Raw genomic sequence first — 19,789 nt, 5'->3', positions numbered from 1 at the left:
CGAAGACATGGAGAGAGACGAAGAAAAAAAACTAGTAAAAACATTCCAGATTTGAGCAAAACTTTTTCAGCTGTGAGTCACAACCACAAAACATTTTCACTTTATCTTTTTGTGATAGTGATGAACAGTCATTATGGGATGTTAGCGGTAGATCTTCTACTGTTGTTGTTCACTGACCTTCAGCTACACACTGTGTGTTACATCTCTGTTGAATCTGCTGAACTTCTTACCTGTTCGGGCCGGCGACTTCTAAACACCTGCTGAAGTTCACTGCTGTCAGACTGTCTCCGGTTGTTTCTGTCTAAACACTGCTGAATCTGCGCACACACACACACACACACACACACACACACACACACACACACACACACACACACACACACACACACACACACACACACACACACACACACACACACACACACACACACACACACGGTCACTGATTGTGGACAGCCTAAATCGAACTGTGACCTTCACTGAACCTCAGCTGATACTTTACATCCACCATGATGACAGCATGCTGACAGCAGAGAGGTACAACACACTAACTTCCTCTGTGATGTCCTGATATGAAATCACAAAATATTCAACCATAAAAACACCTAAACTGTTAACCTGTAGAAACTTGAGTCACACAGAAAGACGGCACGCTGGAAACGAGACAAGACAAATGAGGAAGGCTTTCTGTATACAGCAGTTCTCACACACACACACACACACACACACACACACACACACACACACACACACACACACACACACACACACACACACACACACACACACACACACACACACACACACACACACACACACACACCTTGTGCAGGGCCTCTCTCGTCCTGTCAGGGTTGCTGCGGTAACTGTGAGTGATGTCAGCCAGGGGAAGAGACACCTGCTGTAGAGTGAAGTTCCTGCAGCACAAAGAAGCCTCCCGTCACAACGTACATCCAAACAACTGAGCAGAACAAAACACTATATATTTTATATTATAGTTCTGCAGAGACATTCGTGTCTCCCATGGATCCTGGACTTTGTTGATTCTCTGATTTTCCATCCATTAATAGCTCCAAACAGCTGAATGCACACATTCATGTTCCACTCAGGATGAATTGTAACAACCATAATAATCGTCTGACTTTGGTTGATGACCCCTAAACTCCTCGGCTTTATCTCTGTTTAAAAATTGTTAGCGTGCTAACAGGCTACATGCAAAATATCAGCTTGTTGCCAGTATGAGCAAGTCAGCAGCCTGTCGTTGAAAAAATAAAACAAATAATTATATAATAATAATGAATAATAAATAAAGACTTCAGCAGCAAAGTCCTACAATATCTGGAAGTCAAATAGCAGAACAGGACTTTAGTGTGTGTATGTGTGTGTGTGTTTATGACCTCTCCAAAGCATCTGCCACATCCTGCAAACCCCTGGCAGTCACATTGTTTCTGTCCCATGTCAATGTCCTTGAAAGAGAAACGGAGGTCAGTTGAGCTTCACATGCAGCGATCACACCTCAAAGAGTGACACCACAGTGTCATAAAATAAGATCAAAATGGATCAATCTGCCTCTAATTATTGTGTGTCCAACTCTTTGGCTAGATTGTTGTGTGTGTGTATATGTGTGTGTGTGTGTGTGTGTGTGTGTGTGTGTGTGTGTGTGTGTGTGTGTGTGTGTGTGTGTGTGTGTGTGTGTGTGTGTGTGTGTGTGTGTGTGTGTGTGTGTGTGTGTGTGTGTGTGTGTGTGTGTGTGTGTGCACCTCAGTCTGGTGTTATTCATCAGGGCTTTGGCCAGCATTTTGGCTCCGGTGTCTCCGATGTTGTTTCCACTGATGTCCAGTTCAGCCAGAGCAGCTTGGCCACCCAGAGAGCTCAGCAGGATGTGCATGCCTGCCTTCAGCTTGGAGTCACACACGGACAGCGACTGCAAGAGCTGCACACACACACACACACACACACACACACACACACACACACACACACACACACACACACACACACACACACACACACACACACACACACACACACACACACAGTGCTCAATGTCCAAAACTGAGACAGATTCCACTCATGTTGTGTAAATAAATCAGTGAATGTGCATCATTTTGCTGAAATGAGAGACTGATATTAATGGAAGTGTCACTCACACACTCTTCATCCTGGATGAGCTGAGCGATACGATGAAGAACATCACTGAGAGCTCTGGCAGGCAGAGAGATCATGAAGCGTGGAGCGAAGGAGAGAAGACCAGAAACAGAAATGAGGAAACATGACGACACACATGGATGCAACAGTTTTAAAAGCCCGGTCTGTTATATTTAAATACATACATTTATATTAACCGAGCAAACAACACATGATGATGAGACTTCTTCTGAAAAATACATCAAAATGCAATCTGAGGCCTATTTTTCATTTAATATGCTGAAAAGCACATTTGGTTTCACTGATACTTCAGTGACCAACACCAGAGTCCTTCGCTGATATCACAGCATCTTCTCATTTCTATCCAAATTAAATATTGTTGCCTGTAAAAATGATGAAATGATTTCTTCTCCATAAATATGCAGAGCAGCTTGCAGTAGTTATCGCAGCTTTGTCTGCTTCCTCTTAAGTTGCACGAGACCCTGGCATCTACTGCCAAATACATTGTAAGGGCAACTTGTTTGTCCCCTGAAAGGCAAAACCCAGGGTTGAAAAGACCACAAAACACATTTGACAGGTCCAAACGCCTCCTCGCTGTGTCCCAGATTTCCCTCCAACCGCTCTGAATCATACAAATAATAACTCCAGTGGTCTGTTTCAGACGGTCTAACCAGCACTTTAAAGCACAATGGGACTTTCTCACATCTGGATTCAGGCAGCTGGACAGTTTTAGTCACATATTTCCATCATATGAAAAGTACATTCATACATATATTTACTTTGTGCACCTCAAATGACTCCTTTTAAGTGACGTTTAAATTTTAAACTTCAGTGTAACGAGCTGATTAAAAGCGTCTGTGTGATGTTCACCAGACCTGGACTTCATGGCAAAGTTCCTCCCCAGCGCCAGGTGTCGAAGAGACCGACAGCGACCGACAGACAGAACCAGAGTCACCATGTCATTCTCAAAACCTGAAACCAGACAGATTATTTCAAATGAGTCTCTTTCTTCTCAACTTCCTGAAATAAACGGAGCGTCCAGCGGCCGCAGCTCCTTATTCAGCTGACATGCACAGTGGTATCAATCAAAAACACGTTGAACAAGGGACTCTGTTAGGATGGAATAGTTGTGTAATCTGTTGTCTAAAGTGTCGTCCTTAATGGTGCAATATTATTATGCAATAGGCGCAATACCTAAGATGTATTTTTAGATTGTGCACTGTGCTGGATGCTTCATAGACTGGCTGTGCTCGAGTACGTTTTAAAGCTTGTAGACACCGCTAGTTCTTTAAGCTGAGTGTCGTCTCATTTGTGCACGTATGTCTTACGCGTTGGAATGTATCGTCTATTTTTATGTGAAGACCTTTTTATTTAAACATCGTTAATTATGGCACACAAACACAGGTTTTTTTTAGGAATAATGTTATGTTTTGTCAAAAAATGCAAAGTATTGTATCGTATCGCATCGCAACGTATCGCAACGTATCGTAACGTATCGTAACGTATCGTAACGTATCATAACGTATCGTAACGTATCGTAGCATATCGTAACATATCGTAACGTATCGTAACGTAGCGTATCGTAACGTATCGTAACGTATCGCATCGCAACGTATCGTAACATATCGTAACGTATCGTAACGTATCGCATCACAACGTATCGTAACATCGCATCACAATATATCGTAACGTATCATAACGTATCGTAACGTATCGTAGCATATCGTAACATATCGTAACGTATCGTAACGCAACGTATCGTATCGCATCGCAACGTATCGTAACATATCGTAACGTATCGTAACGTATCGTAACGTATCGCATCACAACGTATCGTAACGTATCGTAACATCGCATCACAACGTATCGTAACGTATCGTAACATCGCATCACAACGTATCGTAACGTATCGTAACATATCGTAACATATCGCATCACAACGTATCGTAACATCGCATCACAGCGTATCGTAACGTATCGTAACATCGCATCACAACGTACCGTAACGTATCGTAACGTATCGCATCACAACGTATCGTAACATATCGTAACGTATCGTAACATATCGCATCACAACGTATCGTAACGTATCGTAACATATCGCATCACAACGTATCGTAACGTATCGTAACATATCGCATCACAACGTATCGTAACGTATCGTAACATCGTAACGTATCGCATCGTAACGTATCACATCACAACGTATCACATCACAACGTATCGTAACATATCGTAACGTATCACATCACAACGTATCGTAACGTATCGTAACATATCATAACGTATCGCATCACAACGTATCGTAACACATCGCATCGCAACATATCGTAATGTATCGCATCACAACGTATCGTAACATATCGTAACGTATCGCATCACAACGTATCGCATCACAACGTATCGTAACATATCGTAACGTATCGCATCACAACGTATCGTAACGTATCGGAACATATCGTAACGTATCGTAACGTACTGTATCTTATCATCTTGTAAAGTATTGTATAGTATCGTATCGTAATGTATCGTAACATCGCATCACAACGTATCGCAACGTACTGTATCTTATCATCTTGTAAAGTATTGTATAGTATCGTATCGTAATGTATCGTAACGTATCGTATCGTATCGTAACGTACTGTAACTTATCATCTTGTAAAGTATCGTATTACCTAACTGCGTAACGTGGTTTAACTTACTGTTATCAGAAATATCCAGACTGCTGATGGCTGTCGCCTCAGAGATGTGCTCCTGTATCACCTGCGCCCCCGCTGAGCGGAGCTACACACACACACACACACATATATTATCATAAAAGGTGTTTTTCTTTTCTCTGCATGTGTGTATTATAAAGGTGTGTATTGTACCTCACAGCTGCTGAGGTCCAACTCCAGCCCAAACAGACGAGTGTTGGTGGCCAGTCCCTGCAGCAACAACCTGCAACACAACAAAACATATCGATGTAACATCATGCACGTGGACACATAAACAGACTTCCTATTTCTCAGGCTGTGCTGAAATGCTTACAGCGTGGTGGGAGTGTGGAGGGACAACAGAAATGAATGCAGCAGATATTAAAGGGAAGATATTTTTGTCAGCCAGTTAATCATGTTTGCATCGCTATCGCGATTTGAAAAAAAATCCCCAAAATACGCTGATCCTTTTCAATGTGTCTCATCTTATTTTTCCATAACATATATCATACAGTATATATATATATATATAACACATATTGTGGGGCGTAAACACACCTGAGAGCTTGTGCAGGTAGTTTGGTTGCAGACAGGCCAACATACTTTAACTCACAGCTCTGACTGAAGAACTCCCGAATGCTCCTGGTCACATCCCGCACCTTTCTACACACACACACACACACACACACACACACACACACACACACACACACACACACACACACACACACACACAGACAGACGTAAATACAGTTACAGTACATTTTATTCTGTCGATGTGTTGTTTTGATCATTTTAACCATTACAGAATAAAATGTTTAATTATTATTATTTATTTTTTCAACAACAGGATGTTCGCAGACTAATATTGACAACAAGCTGATGTTTTCCAGATAGCATATGAGCATGCTAACATTTTCTAAACAGGGCTGATATCAATTTGGTTAATATCACCACTTCTTTTAAAAATTATAACGCTTCCACCTCAGTTCTCGTGAGCATCTGTGTGATGATGAATCGTGTAGAAGCAGTAAGAGAATAAACGCTTGTGTAATTTTAAAAAGAGCATGTCATCAGTAGAATGTGTTCTCAGCTCACAGACTGATGCATGACGGGAAGCTGCTGTGTTAAACATGTACTGTGTTTCTGTTCTGTATTTATTGTTGTGTTAATGTTACAGTCCAGCTTCAGGGGTCAGTCAGACATTATTGCTCTTATGAGGTTTATAGCAAACTGTGGACTGTTGTTGTCTTACAACGCCCTCTGGTGGCTATTTAAAGTATTACATGTTTTACCCATGTGAGTTTACGTCACTTGTAATAAAGGGTGTATTTATTTAGCATACCTGTTAATTACTGATGTGACTTTATTTGGCTGAATGTCACACAGCTTTTATATCTATTGTTTTATGTTTATTAAAAATTCAGACGACCACAGACGGACACACTGACACCTTGATAACCTCATATTTATGATTATGTTAGTTGCTGTTGATGCTCTTTGAAAAAAGTGAATCCACGTATTGGTATTAAAGCTTTCATTCATTCACATAACAACATATAAACTTTTATATTTGAGAGAAGTGAACAACTTCCTGTCAGCTGATGCTTTGGATGTCATGGACTGAATGAATTATCAGAATGACTCTCAGTTATTTGTTTCTGTCTCTGCAGTAAATTAAACCAATTATACTAAAGGTAAACAGATAAAAAACAAATAGCAGTTATTGAAGAATTAAATACATACAGTACAAACTCCACAAAACTAATGACGGCCGGAGTGATGTGTTCATACATCATCCATGACACGTGTGCAGAAATACATATGCAGAAGTAATGAGTCTATAATGATGAATCCATGCGTGACCAGTGCAGAGATCATTCACAGGTCTCATAAAAACACTGCAGACACAGACTGAAGAGGAACGGAGCAGCTGACCTGTGGCTGAAAGGATTCCTGGCCAAGTTCAGGTGCTTCAGTCTGTAACAACATCCAGCAGACAGCGACACAAACAGCTGCAAGAGACGGTTACAGAGACGGAGACGTGATGACTGAGTTGCTGCTTCTGGAGGCAGAATAGTTTCAAACGTGGCTCCAACACTAACTGCACCGTGGTGACCATTTTCCAAAATGTCTGACTTTTATCCTTCAATGAAATCCAAGAAACAAAAGAAAGAAGCGTTTTAAAACCACTGACCGTGTCCAGAGGACAGCTGGTGTCACTGAGGTCCAGATGAGACAGAGAGTTCATGCTGGACAGGAACATGAAGAAAAACTGCAACACACACACACACACACACACACACACACACACACACACACACACACACACACACACACACACACACACACACACACACACACACACACACACACACACACACACACACACAATGTATACATATACTGTGTAGTATGTGTTTCAGTGGTTGAGACATGGGTTGCTGCAGTTTGAGTTTAAGTGAGTTAATTCCACAGTTGTGAGTCTCACAGCAGCGTTGGGATATGTATTCTTTTATTTTTAAGACTTTATTTCCTTTAATGTCTGTCGTTGAACGTGTCTTGAGAGCTGCTGCAGAACCGAGCAAAGTCCTGGTGTGCAAAAACAGCCAATAAACGGAATTCTGACATGAACAAGGTTGATCTCTGCAGGAGTTAACCAGCGTGAAGGGTCCCTTTGAATGTTGGACACATTTATTAGTCTTATAAAGTGATGTCCGCTATGAAAAGAAATTATTGGACAGTTTTTGTTTGCATCCACACAAACCTAAACAATAAAACCACGATCAGTACAGTCTACTACTACAGTCCAAACTTAAAAATACGTTCAGCGAAAAATCCTGGAACTACGAACACTCGTACGGTGTTCCTACATTTCATCAGGAAATCCTTTTCCAGGTTTCCAGGATGTTTTCTGTGACGTGACTGACAACTCTAGATGTTTAGATTCTAACCATCAGGTCCATGCTGGGATTTCTCCCCAACCTCTCCACTACAGCTCCACTTCTGGATGTGTGTGTGTGTGTGTGTGTGTGTGTGTGTGTGTGTGTGTGTGTGTGTGTGTGTGTGTGTGTGTGTGTGTGTGTGTGTGTGTGTGTGTGTGTGTGTGTTGTATAACCATGCGTGTACTCTTTGTGTATAAAATCCACATGACTTGACGGGACAGACACACACACATCGGCGTACCGTGGCCTCCTCGGTGACCAGGCTGCCGGGGTTACCGGACAGGTCCAGGTGGGTCAGAGACGCTGAGAACAGCTGACTGGAGGACAACACTTGACTGAGACAGCCGAGACCTGGGACACAGAAGACACAGAGGACAGAGAGGACAAGGAGGACAGAGAGGACACAGACAAGGTCAAATGATGATCGTGTTACCGAAAGATCCATAAAATCACAGCACATTCTGTCCTCATTCAATCTGAGGAGGAAAAACAGAAACACACTGTCCAGTCAATGTGTGTGTGTGTGTGTGTGTGTGTGTGTGTGTGTGTGTGTGTGTGTGTGTGTGTGTGTGTGTGTGTGTGTGTGTGTGTGTGTGTGTGTGTGTGTGTACCTCTCGCAGTCATTGACACCCGCGACAGAGAAAGGTGCTTCAGTCCGTCATCCAGATTCTCCAACTCCTGACTGAGAGCTATCACACCTAGGAATAAAAAAATTTCCCCTCGGGGATTAATAAAGTAACTACATAACCTAACCTAACAAAAACACAACACACACACACACACACACACACACACACACACACACACACACACACACACACACACACACACACACACACACACACACACACACACACACAACATGTGTAAAACCCAGTGTGTGTTCTGATCCCCACAGATTAGAAGTGTAATGATCAGAAAGGAGAACTTCAGCCGCTCGGTTGAAGATGAACCGTCAGTCTGCTGCCGTGTGTTCGTATCCCTCCGATGTGATTCATCAGAACTGCACCTTTGTCTTCGATCTGGTTTCCCGACAGGTTGATGGACCGCAGGGTGGAGGAGGTGGGCTCTCGGAGGGCCGCCGCCATTTTCACTGCAAAGTCTCTGCAGCAGAATGAAACAGTCACTTCTCGATCGATCATGAACTGGAAGCAGCTGCTTTGATTCACACGTGAACACGTTTTCCTGGAGGTATCCAGCAACACAGAGGTTTTTAATACTGAAAATGTTCAGATCCTCCGTCTGATACCATCACGGAGGCGTCTGATTGGTCCCAAATTCTTTCTGCAGCAGGACAACGAGTCCAAACGTTCAGCCGGAGTCATAAAGAACAAAGAGTCCTGCAGCCGACGGTCTGAACCATCGCAGCTCTGATCTCCACTTCAGGGAGTCGGTCTGGATCTCACCAGGAGACAGACTGAGTCCACAGAAGACCTGCAGACAGACGTCCAACATGCTGAACCACCTGCCTGAAGACCTTGAAGAACGAGAAGAGCTGGTTCTGTCCTCACGTCAAACACTCATATGATGAGGTTTTTATTTTTCTGCACTTTTATCAAGTTAATGGATCAATTTTAAGCTCTTCACTTAAAAAAAAATAATCTTTAGAAGCATCCTCACTATAATTTCAGCTCCTTAAACATGCGCACAGTTCTGAGTTCCTTTAGTTTCAACTAACTCTGCCTCTCCTGGTCCATTTCACAGAAACGACAGAAGTTTTTTGGAGACATCCGACAAGCAGCCGTTAACCGAACAGACGTGTGTTTGGACTGTGGGAGGAAACCAGAGCTTCACGCAGGCACTGGGGGAAACAGGCAGAACGCTCCCTGCTAGGAAGCGTTGCTTTACTTTCACACACAAACTCACAGCTTGAGTCCGCAGGCCTCCAGCGAGAGCTCCTGCAGGCTGGGGGAGCTGGACAACAGGAAGGCCAGCTGCTGCTGGACGTCCACTGACTGAAGCGACAAAAACACAGAGTTTCAACGTTTAATGTGTTGCCTTTTGATCTGTTTTCAATTAAATATGGGTTTATGTGATCATCACATTCTGTCCCAACTTCTTTTGGAAACCCGGTTGTATGAAATGAGTTCTGTTCTGATGCATAAATATGCGACCATCCCAAAGAGAGAAAGAGCGAACCAGTCGGAGGTCTCTGCAGTAGATCTTGGTGAACCACCGGTTGTAGGACAGAGCTGCAACGGCCAGCGCCAGGTCCCTGTGAGGAGACAGAGGACCGTGTGAGACAGATGTGAGGGGAGATCAGGTGAAGACGCCCTGCTCTGCATCCCACCTGTTGTCCAAGTGGCTGAAATCCTGCAGGTTGAACTGTCTCCGGTTGTGGACGTGGTAGATGTTGTCGACGTCCTGCGGAAACAGTCGGCCGTCACTTAGACAGCTGACGACAGAACGGAGGAGGTTCGTGTGTTGAAGTGTTTGACGCTGCGACTCACCCACTGGATCTCTTCTCTAAAAGGCATCTCGTTGAAATCACACAAAGCAGCATACGTGTCAGAGAATCCTCCTGCAGGGCAACATGCAAACACGTCAGTGATCACGTGACCTGATGTCCTTCGATCCGACCCAGAGGTGACGTTCACGCCGGGTGATGACACGTTTTAACGAGAGAGTGACGGTGACGTACCGCAGGAGCCCATCTGACCGTCCAGCTGCTGTTCGATCACGGCCGTCAGCGAGAGGAGTCTCTCCTGGAGATCAGTCGGGATCGTCTTCAACAGCTTCCTGAAGATCGAAGGGGCCACAAGTTTAAGGTGGGAGACTGACATGCTGACATCATCAAACCAACAGAGACATCATGTTTAAAATTCACTTGTAAACACTAACGTTGTGTTCCAGATGATGTACTTCCCTCACTAATAGTGCTCTTACAGGTTAGTACTTGAATTTTGACAGAGTAGTGTTGACACTCACTGACTGGAAATAATGTCTGTAGTTATAATTATTTTACCCAGAAATCAACGTGTTTTTGTGTCCTCTGTCAAAAACAACATCTGGAACACATCATAAGACTCGCACTCAGCTAATATCATGAGCTCGGTTCATCCCTCATACAGCTACAGACCAGAGTTACATGACCTCACTTAACCTGCTGGTGCTGAAGGAAAGCTCATTAAAATCAAATGGTTCTTAGTTTAAATATGTGCTGAATATGTTTGATGGCAGGATTAAAGTTACTGTTTTGATTTACAGACTGGTGGACAACTCAAAGAGGAAAAAAAAGAGAGCAGAAACATTGAATATTGATGTTCTGAAGGAAATGTTGAGACTCCCTCAAAGATCTCAACCCAGCAGAGCTGCAGGAGGTTTTACAGCCGAGTGTCGAACACCATCCTCCAACATATTTATATCATAGTCGCACACAAACATGGAGAATCTCTGACAGGAAGCGCCGAAGCTTCACGGCGGAACAACACCTCACTCACCCCGGGGACGAATCGGGGAAGACCCTCTTCAGAGAGGCGGTCATGTGACTGATCATGGCCTCCAGATCTGGAGCGTGCAGCACACTGAAGCACAGAGTCTGTATGTCGGTCTCCAAGGCAACCTGCAACACACGTCGCACACGTGTGACTCTCCGGACAAACACGTCAGCAAAATAAATCTAAAATCACATTATTTCTCCTGCATATTTCTAACCTGCTATTTTAAATCATTTTAAATAGCAGGACGTTTTTTATATATATAACATTAGAGCAAAAATAAACAAATAGAATAAAACATGTTTGATAAAGTGAATCCAAGAAATATGGGCAAACATAATAAACAGTTTTGACTCTGATCAGATTCACAGTGATGGCGTACCTGCGTGAGACCGTGAATGCTGATGGAGCGAATATCCAGGTAGCTGAATGCACTCTCCACCTGCAAACACACACACACACACACACACACACACACACACACACACACACACACACACACACACACACACACACAGTGAAGAGGATCCAGAGCAGGTTATCAGAGAAAATTAAACTTGCATATTTTCAAATCTTGTCATACAAAGCAGGGAGTGGGCGGAGCTTTGGTTTGAGTAGTGACTCACCCTGACAGGTTGCTTGCTTATCACCAGGTAACCTCTCCATAGACTCAGTACCTGAGACAGACAGACATCAATAGAGCTGACAGACCCACAGCGCCCCCCACTGGAGTTACATGGTGGTTGCATGAGTTTCTGGTCATTTTGTGTAGCTCAAGAGTCTCGAGCCTTTTTTTTTTTTCTCTCAGAGACTTAAGGAGGTTACCATGTCAACGAGGTAAAGCTACGTAACACAAATGTGACACAATCGTTCGCTCGGCTTCAAGGATGAACTGATTAGAGTTTGGTGGACAGAGGTCAAAGTTCAAAGTCTCTGTGACCTCTGTGACCTCATGTTCCCCTCATCTGTCCTGTTCTTGTGATTGTAATATATGAAGAACACTGTGAGTGAATTTGGCCAAAACATCAGTTAGTACCAACGATGACCTGATAAGACTTTGGTGGTTAAAGGTCAAAGGTCACTGCCACCTCACATTAACACATGCCTGTAAATGCAATTTCTCAGGAATGCCTGGAGAAAGTTTCTTCAAATTTGTCACAAATGTTAAATTTAGATTTTGAAGGTTGAAGGTCAAGTTCACTTTGAGTTCAACAAAGTATGTTTTTCTATCATTTATTCAGCTATAATATCAGTAGGTTTAATGTTCTATGTGCTCTTTACTCCTGGATGAAGGTTTTGTCTTCTCGGAGACTCTTTGTGCGTCGAAGCGTCTGAATCTGCTCCAGCAGTCAGTCTACTGCCAGCTGTAGATGATGCTCCTCACACTGGAACCATTTATTTCTAATCACCTGGAGATCTTTTTAAATCTCCGACAAACTCGTGACACGATTTTTTTTCTCTGAAGGCCTCAGAGCTCTTTAGATCTCAGCATGAGGACGTCACACACTTCAGCAGCACAGTGAACAGCAGAGCCTCGATGTCAGAGGTTTGAATCAGACCCATCAAGGAGGCGGTTCTGATCACTGGAACCTGATTTTAGTTTGATGGATTAATTTAGCAAATTTTGATTAATTACTTATCTATTTAGGTTAGTTCCCACCCACTTCCGGTTTTAGCCCCTCCAAGTACAGATAGGGATGCAGATAATATAGTTGCTTTAACAGATACAGATATAATATTATAAGATGTGATAAATGTATTTACTTATTCCATGAGATTTAAAAAAAAAAAAAAAGGTATTATTAAAATTAAATAAATGAGTTTTATGTGACATTAGTCTGAGTTTGTCACCTTTATCTGTAGACAGTTTCAGGGAGGATGAAATATGTCCAACTTCCACAGGGTGCTCTTATTTATTCACATGACGATATAAAGTGAGCACAGTAAACAGTGTTGTGAGTAGAGCCCTTATAGTCACAGAGTGGACTGTGTGTGTGTGTGTGTGTGTGTGTGTGTGTGTGTGTGTGTGTGTGTGTGTGTGTGTGTGTGTGTGTGTGTGTGTGTTACTCACCATTAACATGCTGGCTGAGCGGCCACCTGGCTGACTGGACTGGTTCAGGACCACCGGCGTCACCAGACAGACTCTGTGAGGCTTCAGCAGCGCCGAGATCTCATCTGCTCTCAGGGTCACAAACACAGACAGCAGCGCTGTTACGTTCCTGTCACACTCCACTCGGAGCGTCTTCACGGTCAACAGGACCTCTGCGTGATGTTCTGCACATCTGGGAGTCTGATTGTCTCTGTGAGCAGCCTAGAGTATCTGTAAGAACGGACCTGCTGCATCTTATTGTAGAAATAAATTCTACCGCTCCAGCTTTTATTACGGAGCGAGGAGCCCAACGAAGACAAAGGGAAGTTGTGTGGAGCGTCGAGTTGGAGAATCGATGATATGCTGCTTAATTACAACCCTGTTCCCCCCCAAAAAGTTGGGATGCTGTTTAAAATGTAAATAAAAAGAGAACACGATGACTTTAACATCCAGACTGAGAAGTCATCTGACCTTTTACTTTTCTTGTCTTCCTTTGCTCTCTCACTCAGTCCTTCCCCTCCTCCTCACAAAGCCGGTAACCACCTGGACTATATTTCACCAGAAACTGCTCCACATCTAACCTCACTGTAACTCCACTTCATGTCTCCGACCACTTCTTTATCTCTGACTCTCTCAAACTGACAACCTGACCACATCAACAGACTCTGGACCTGTCCGTCACAACATTCACTCCTGTCTCCTTCCTCTCTCCCTCTTCTCTCCCTTCTCTGTTTTATCTTCCCTCCCTTCAACTGACTCTTTCTCCCTCATGCATCCTATCTCAGCCACAGACACTCTCCTTTCTACTGTCTTCCTCTCTTGATTGTCTCTGTCCTCCTCCATGTCCCCCAGTCCTCCCCAGCTCCGTGGTTGTCTGAGAGCAGCAGAAAGGAAATGTAGAAAATCTAACCACCCTGACGACCTGCTCACTTATCAATCTCTCCTCTCCTCTTTCTCTGCAGCCAGAAGCTCCTTCTACCTAACCAGAAGTCAATCCTCATCTTCTAACCCCAAAAAGCTCTTCTCCATCTTCTCCAACCTCTTTGACCCCTCCTCCCCCCTCCACTCTTTTACCGAGCCACTTTGTCAACTACTTTACTAAAAAGATTGATGACATACGCTCCTCATTTTCTAATCCATCTTCTCTAACTACATTTCCATCATCTTCATCCCCTTCACTTTCCTCTTTCACCCCTCCGTCTCCCAATCAAGTTGTCACCTTGGTAACCTCCACCCCCCCAACCACCTGCCCCCTTGACCCCATCCCATCTCACATTCTCCAGTCTATTGCTCCTGACCTTCTTCCTTTTCTCTCCCTCTCATCAACACTTCTCTGTCAACGGTCTGTTTCCTGAACTCTCTGAAGGAGAGAGTGAACCCTCTCCTGAAGAAACCCCCCTCAACCCGTCTGAAGTAAACAACTACAGACCGTCTCTCTTCTTCCCTTTGTTTCTAAAACTCTGGAGCGAGCTATCTTTAACCAACTCTCCTCCTATCTCCACCATAATAACCTTCTTGACCACCAGTCTGGTTTCAACAGACCACTCAACAGAGACGGTCCTCCTTCTGTCTCTGAGCAGCTTCACACTGCTAGAGCAGCCTCTCTGTCCTCTGTCCTGATCCTTCTGGACCTTCTGCTGCATTGGACACAGTGAACCACCAGATCCTTCTTTCCTCCTTCAGGACCTCGGTGTCTCAGGCTCTGCTCTCTCCCTGTTCTCATCCTACCTCAACGACCTCACCTACCGGGTAACTTGGAGAGGATCTGTGTCTGAACCTTGTCCTCTCACTACTGGTGTCCCTCAAGGCTCCGTCCTGGGTCCCCTCCTCTTCTCTCTGTACACCAACTCTCTCGGCTCTGTCATTCAGGCTCTGGTCCAGGCTCTGGTCCAGGTTCTGGTCATCTCACATCTAGACTACTGTGACTCCCTCCTGGCAGGTCTACCTGTTAGCACCATCTGACCTCAGCAGCTCATCCAGAATGCCGCAGCTCGACATAGTAGCACTTAAAATGGAACTTACTGATAGAACTTTGTAGTTTGGCTTTCTTGAAGAAAATTGTATTTTCTTGATTCCTGTTGTTCTGGGTTTTGTACCCTCATGGTTGAAATGCGCTTATTGTAAGTCGCTTTGGATAAAAGCATCAGCTAAATGAAATGTAATAATAATAATGTAATGATTTGCAAATCATGTAAATGCAAATTGTTTCATGGAAAATATGTTCTTTTTGAATTTGATGGCAGCAACACATCTCCAAAAAGTTGAGACAGGAGCAACAAAAGACTGGAAAAGTTGTGAAATGCTACAAAAAAACCAACCTGGTGGAACATCTCCCAACTAATTAGGTTAACTGACAACAAATCAGTGACATATTGGGGTTTAAAAAGAGCATCACAGACAGCAGAGTCTGTCAGCAGTGAAGATGGGGAGAGGTTCACTGTGTGGGATAACACGGGTTGTGTAACTATATAATCCAGTTCAATCCGGTTTTCTAATGGTCTTAATTCAGTCTGGTGAACCCGAGTCACCAAACTCTCAAAGAGGGAAGCTAAGATAATCAAATATACTGGAGCTGAAAATTTAAAGTCACACAGCCGAAGACTCTCAGTCATAAACTGGTGAAATAATACATCTTGTTTTTTTCAAAATATGCCGTTTAGAAACAGTTTAACTCCTGACTTGTTACAAGCTGACAGAAAGGAGCTGAGAATAAGCAAATAAATATCACCAATACAGTTTCAGACTCATTATGACGAACTTCTTTTTTGTTTTCAGATTTTTTTTTTGTAATCTTTAATTGTTGCTTTTGTATTTAGTTTTATTACTTTAAATGCAGTGAAATGAAATGAATACTAAATTGAAATCCATGAAACAAACATTGTAAAACATTCCTTCATGCACGCAAAGCTAACATCTCATCACATTTAAAACTTCCTTCATTAGATTGAAGAAAACCAACATGATGGAAACTTGTGTCTTTAACAGACGTCCAATCAAATCATCTTCTTCATAATAAAAATGAAGGTCGATATTGAAATCAGTCCATATTACTTATAAATGAACCAGCCAGCCTCACATGTTGTTACTGTACTGACAGACAAGGAACTGAGACGACGTCAAATAAACCGTCCACAGGAAACTTAGTTTATTTAACTTGTTTTCTTGTTGTTGTTTTTTTTACCTTAACTTTGTGTCACATTTTGAAAACTCATCAAAGTACTTTGGAAAAATTATTCAACTTCAGTTGAATGAACTTAGATTTGTAATGCAGAAGGAGGAATTCTGTCTGCAACCCTGAATATTCACTATTTTAACAGCTGTCATGTTGTTCAGGGACACGTCTCTTCTGTCCAGTAGTTTTTTTTGGTTTTTTTTTAAAGAAATCTGTTCTTTATAAATTCCTCTTCTACCAACAGATGGCAGGTTGACAGAGACACTGACAGAATCCTATTTCTCTGATCTCTCTCGTTAATAAAACCTTAGACTGAGTCACGTTTCCTTCTTCTCGGTGTCTCTTACTGTCAGAGTGGAAACTCAGCTGTTGACGACATAAAAACTCTCCCTCACACGTTGTAATGAGAAAACTAAAGTCTGCAGATCAACGGATGTTTGTGAAGGCAGACTTCAGTCCAGACAAGCGTGATGTCTCTCTGTGATATGAATTATATACTTATTTATTCTACAGAAGGTGAACAGCGATCTTCCTCAGTCACAAACTGTTTCCTTATATGATGAAGAAGTAAAAGTCTTTAGCTTCCGTTTGTGTTTTCGGTATTGAAATTTATTTATTTATTCTTTATTATTATTTATTCGGAATTGAAATTTATTGAAATTCTAAATTTCATTTAGGATAATGTGAGCATTTCTCCCTGTTTTAGATCATAAACTATCAAACAAATATTCCTCCGGTGTTTGGTGTCCCCTCTCTGTCTTAGTAAAATAAAGTACAACTCAAGTTCAGTGAGTTTGAAGCTGAAGGAGCTCCTCTCTAACTCAATCAGTTTTAATGATGTGGACCTGAACAAAGCAGGAAGTGAGACTCACACATAACTGTGTGATTTGTGGCCAGTGGCTCTAAAAATCACACATACGGACCTTTCAGCTGTTCGCCTGCTCCTCCGTCTCCAATATAAACGGATGAACTGTTGAAATGTCTGATCTCACCCTGCAGGTTCTGGGAGACGGCGTCCATCCTGCACGCTTCAGTAAACCGTCAGGCTGAGATCCTCTGCTGCTCGTCCAGCGTCCACACGGTCAACACAGAAGGACAGATCACGGAGGGACACATGGATGTGAAGAAGTAATCACCAGACAACCAGCACGATTCCTCCAGAGAAGAGAAGCACAGGAGGAACGTTACAGGCTGAACAAACACACCAACCACCGACACCAAAATTCTTCTGATACACATCTGACGATAAACACCTTTTTCTTTTCCACCCTGCCTGTGCTCGCTCTCTCTCTCTCTCTCTCTCTCTCTCTCTCACACACACACACACACACACACGTCACCTTCTCTGGCTCATCATGCACAATCTTTGCTCATGAACATACACATCCTGTTGCATATTGTGAGTCACGATTAAAGTGAAAATGGAGAAAATCTGAGCAGACAGGAACCTCATCGAGCCTCGCACACCGAGAACCCCACCGCAGCCAGGAAATCTGCACTTTCACAAAGTCAACCATCATAACTGTCTCAGGTTTAAAGGGGCAGATGGGAGGGTTTACCTGCAGGAGATCAGTACATGCACGTAGTTCAAGCACCTAAAAGAATATACATCAGTTTAAATGTGCACAATATTGAGAACATCTTCAGCTCACCGTCAGACAGCAGCTCAGCTTCCACGATGGCACAACTTCCTGCAGCTCCAAACTATACAAGTAAACAAACACCTTGTACAATCCCCACAAAAACAAACCAACAAAAATAACTAAACAACCTTCTCCCTTTAAAGATGTGTGATGATGTTGAATCTTTGATGGGATTAAACTGAAGACGAAACAATGGAGGCAAACAAAAGAGCATCACAGAGGTTAAAAGAACTTTATATGAGACTTTTACAAGTGGTTCATTTGAAGAGACATTAGTACTGTGGTAAAAGCACAGCCAGCGCAAGGCTGCTTAACTGACCTGTAACCAGCAGGGGGCTCCAAAAATGTTTTTATAGAAATCAAACATGACATGGTATATTTCAAGGTCACGGAAGAACCGTTTAGATCAGGTGAAAATTTATGATCTAAAACTCCTTGATTACAAGTCAAAGTCTTTGCGTTCAAAATGAAACTCAAAAGGCCTCGAACAGGTGGATTTTAAACACAAACACAGGCTGCTTTGTTATTACTGATCATTTTGCAGGAGTCTGTTACTGTCACAGTGAAGTCATCAGCAGGAGCTCAGTCATCAACACACTTATATTACCAGACAATACCCCGAAACTGTATTTTATTATCCAATGTGATTGTGTGTACTTTAATTTTTCTAAATGTGACATCATACAGATGTTTGTTTACGTGTGAGCTGACATTCGTCACGTTTTCTTTATACCATGAAGTGATTTTCAAATGCAGCTCATCAGTTATGGCTGAAAAATATCTTCATATTCAGAGGTCTTTTTCCCAATAAAGGCAAAGGTGAGATTAAGTTTTTGTGGATTACTTTCGTCGCTGACTAATCATTTATTCCAAGATGAATATGATTCACATGTTAGAGGAGGGAAACACTGGAAAAGGTTGGTGGTGTTGAACACAGCTGAAACACCTCACTGACGGAGGACAGGATTTGTTCTTCATCAGCTGTTCAGCGTCTCATCTTCAGGAATGAAATAACCTGAACCTGAACGTAGGAGTGAAACTAAATCCAAACCACCGAAACTCAGGTCGAAGCTACAAAAGTGAGCGAACACGGACCAACCCGGCCTACAGAAAGAAAATAAAAACCTGCAAGTCACACATAACAGACGGCTTCCAAAAGCATTCAAACTTGTATTAAAACAGTATTAAAAAAAAAAAACACACACACACAAGAAGGCTGTTTTGCTGTTATTACAGAATATTTACTAGTTTATGTTTTTAGATGAGTGCCAAACAGTCTGTCAGCAGATACTCAAAAACATCTTGTTCCTTTTACAGGTGAAACTACCTCCCACCGGTTTGAGAGGAGGACACGAGGAGACACTGAACGTAACCGACCGCAGAGAAGCACAGTGGCGACAACAAAATGGAATGGAAACCGTAAAACAGAATCAAAGCAGACAAGCATACAGAGGTGGGTGAGGTGAGGTGAGGTGAGGTGAGGGGGGTTGGGGGAGAGGAGGAGGACAGGCATGGACATGGAGCACCAAGAGCAGCACTGACATGTTAACCAGAGAAATGAAAACCTTGACGTCTCTTTTAACAAACATGTCTTCAAATTAACTATTTAAAAAGATTCAAAAGGTCCACAAGGATTTTTAATGTGTATTTACAATCACA

The 19,789-nt window shown here is 42.8% G+C and overlaps 1 protein-coding gene across 1 annotated transcript in view; it reads right to left on the bottom strand.

The window, feature by feature from the left end:
• carmil2 (capping protein regulator and myosin 1 linker 2) overlaps window positions 1-17,657 on the bottom strand; it is a 47,919-nt gene extending 30,262 nt beyond the window's left edge. The window contains exons 1-24 of the mRNA XM_069719601.1: window positions 17,480-17,657; window positions 13,298-13,401; window positions 11,853-11,903; window positions 11,609-11,668; window positions 11,230-11,351; window positions 10,431-10,528; window positions 10,240-10,310; window positions 10,080-10,153; window positions 9,929-10,004; window positions 9,656-9,744; window positions 8,799-8,893; window positions 8,401-8,487; window positions 8,031-8,140; window positions 7,042-7,119; window positions 6,783-6,859; window positions 5,403-5,507; window positions 5,019-5,088; window positions 4,851-4,932; window positions 3,024-3,120; window positions 2,151-2,205; window positions 1,761-1,933; window positions 1,398-1,466; window positions 824-917; window positions 231-317 (exon numbers count right to left, since the gene is read on the bottom strand). Coding sequence (XP_069575702.1) covers window positions 231-317; window positions 824-917; window positions 1,398-1,466; window positions 1,761-1,933; window positions 2,151-2,205; window positions 3,024-3,120; window positions 4,851-4,932; window positions 5,019-5,088; window positions 5,403-5,507; window positions 6,783-6,859; window positions 7,042-7,119; window positions 8,031-8,140; window positions 8,401-8,487; window positions 8,799-8,893; window positions 9,656-9,744; window positions 9,929-10,004; window positions 10,080-10,153; window positions 10,240-10,310; window positions 10,431-10,528; window positions 11,230-11,351; window positions 11,609-11,668; window positions 11,853-11,903; window positions 13,298-13,401; window positions 17,480-17,507 — 2,052 coding nt within the window. The 5' untranslated portion in view covers window positions 17,508-17,657. The remainder of the gene's footprint in view (window positions 1-230; window positions 318-823; window positions 918-1,397; window positions 1,467-1,760; window positions 1,934-2,150; window positions 2,206-3,023; window positions 3,121-4,850; window positions 4,933-5,018; window positions 5,089-5,402; window positions 5,508-6,782; window positions 6,860-7,041; window positions 7,120-8,030; window positions 8,141-8,400; window positions 8,488-8,798; window positions 8,894-9,655; window positions 9,745-9,928; window positions 10,005-10,079; window positions 10,154-10,239; window positions 10,311-10,430; window positions 10,529-11,229; window positions 11,352-11,608; window positions 11,669-11,852; window positions 11,904-13,297; window positions 13,402-17,479) is intronic.
• Between the last annotated feature and the right edge of the window lie 2,132 nt (window positions 17,658-19,789).

This window comes from Brachyistius frenatus, unplaced genomic scaffold, assembly GCF_029030835.1.
Source record: "Brachyistius frenatus isolate BFR_SWC_R1_liver_20210118 unplaced genomic scaffold, ASM2903083v1 Contig_219, whole genome shotgun sequence".
Taxonomy (NCBI): domain Eukaryota; kingdom Metazoa; phylum Chordata; class Actinopteri; family Embiotocidae; genus Brachyistius; species Brachyistius frenatus.
The sequence above is the reverse complement of the archived record's forward strand: the minus strand, read 5'-3'. Positions and strand labels throughout refer to the sequence as shown.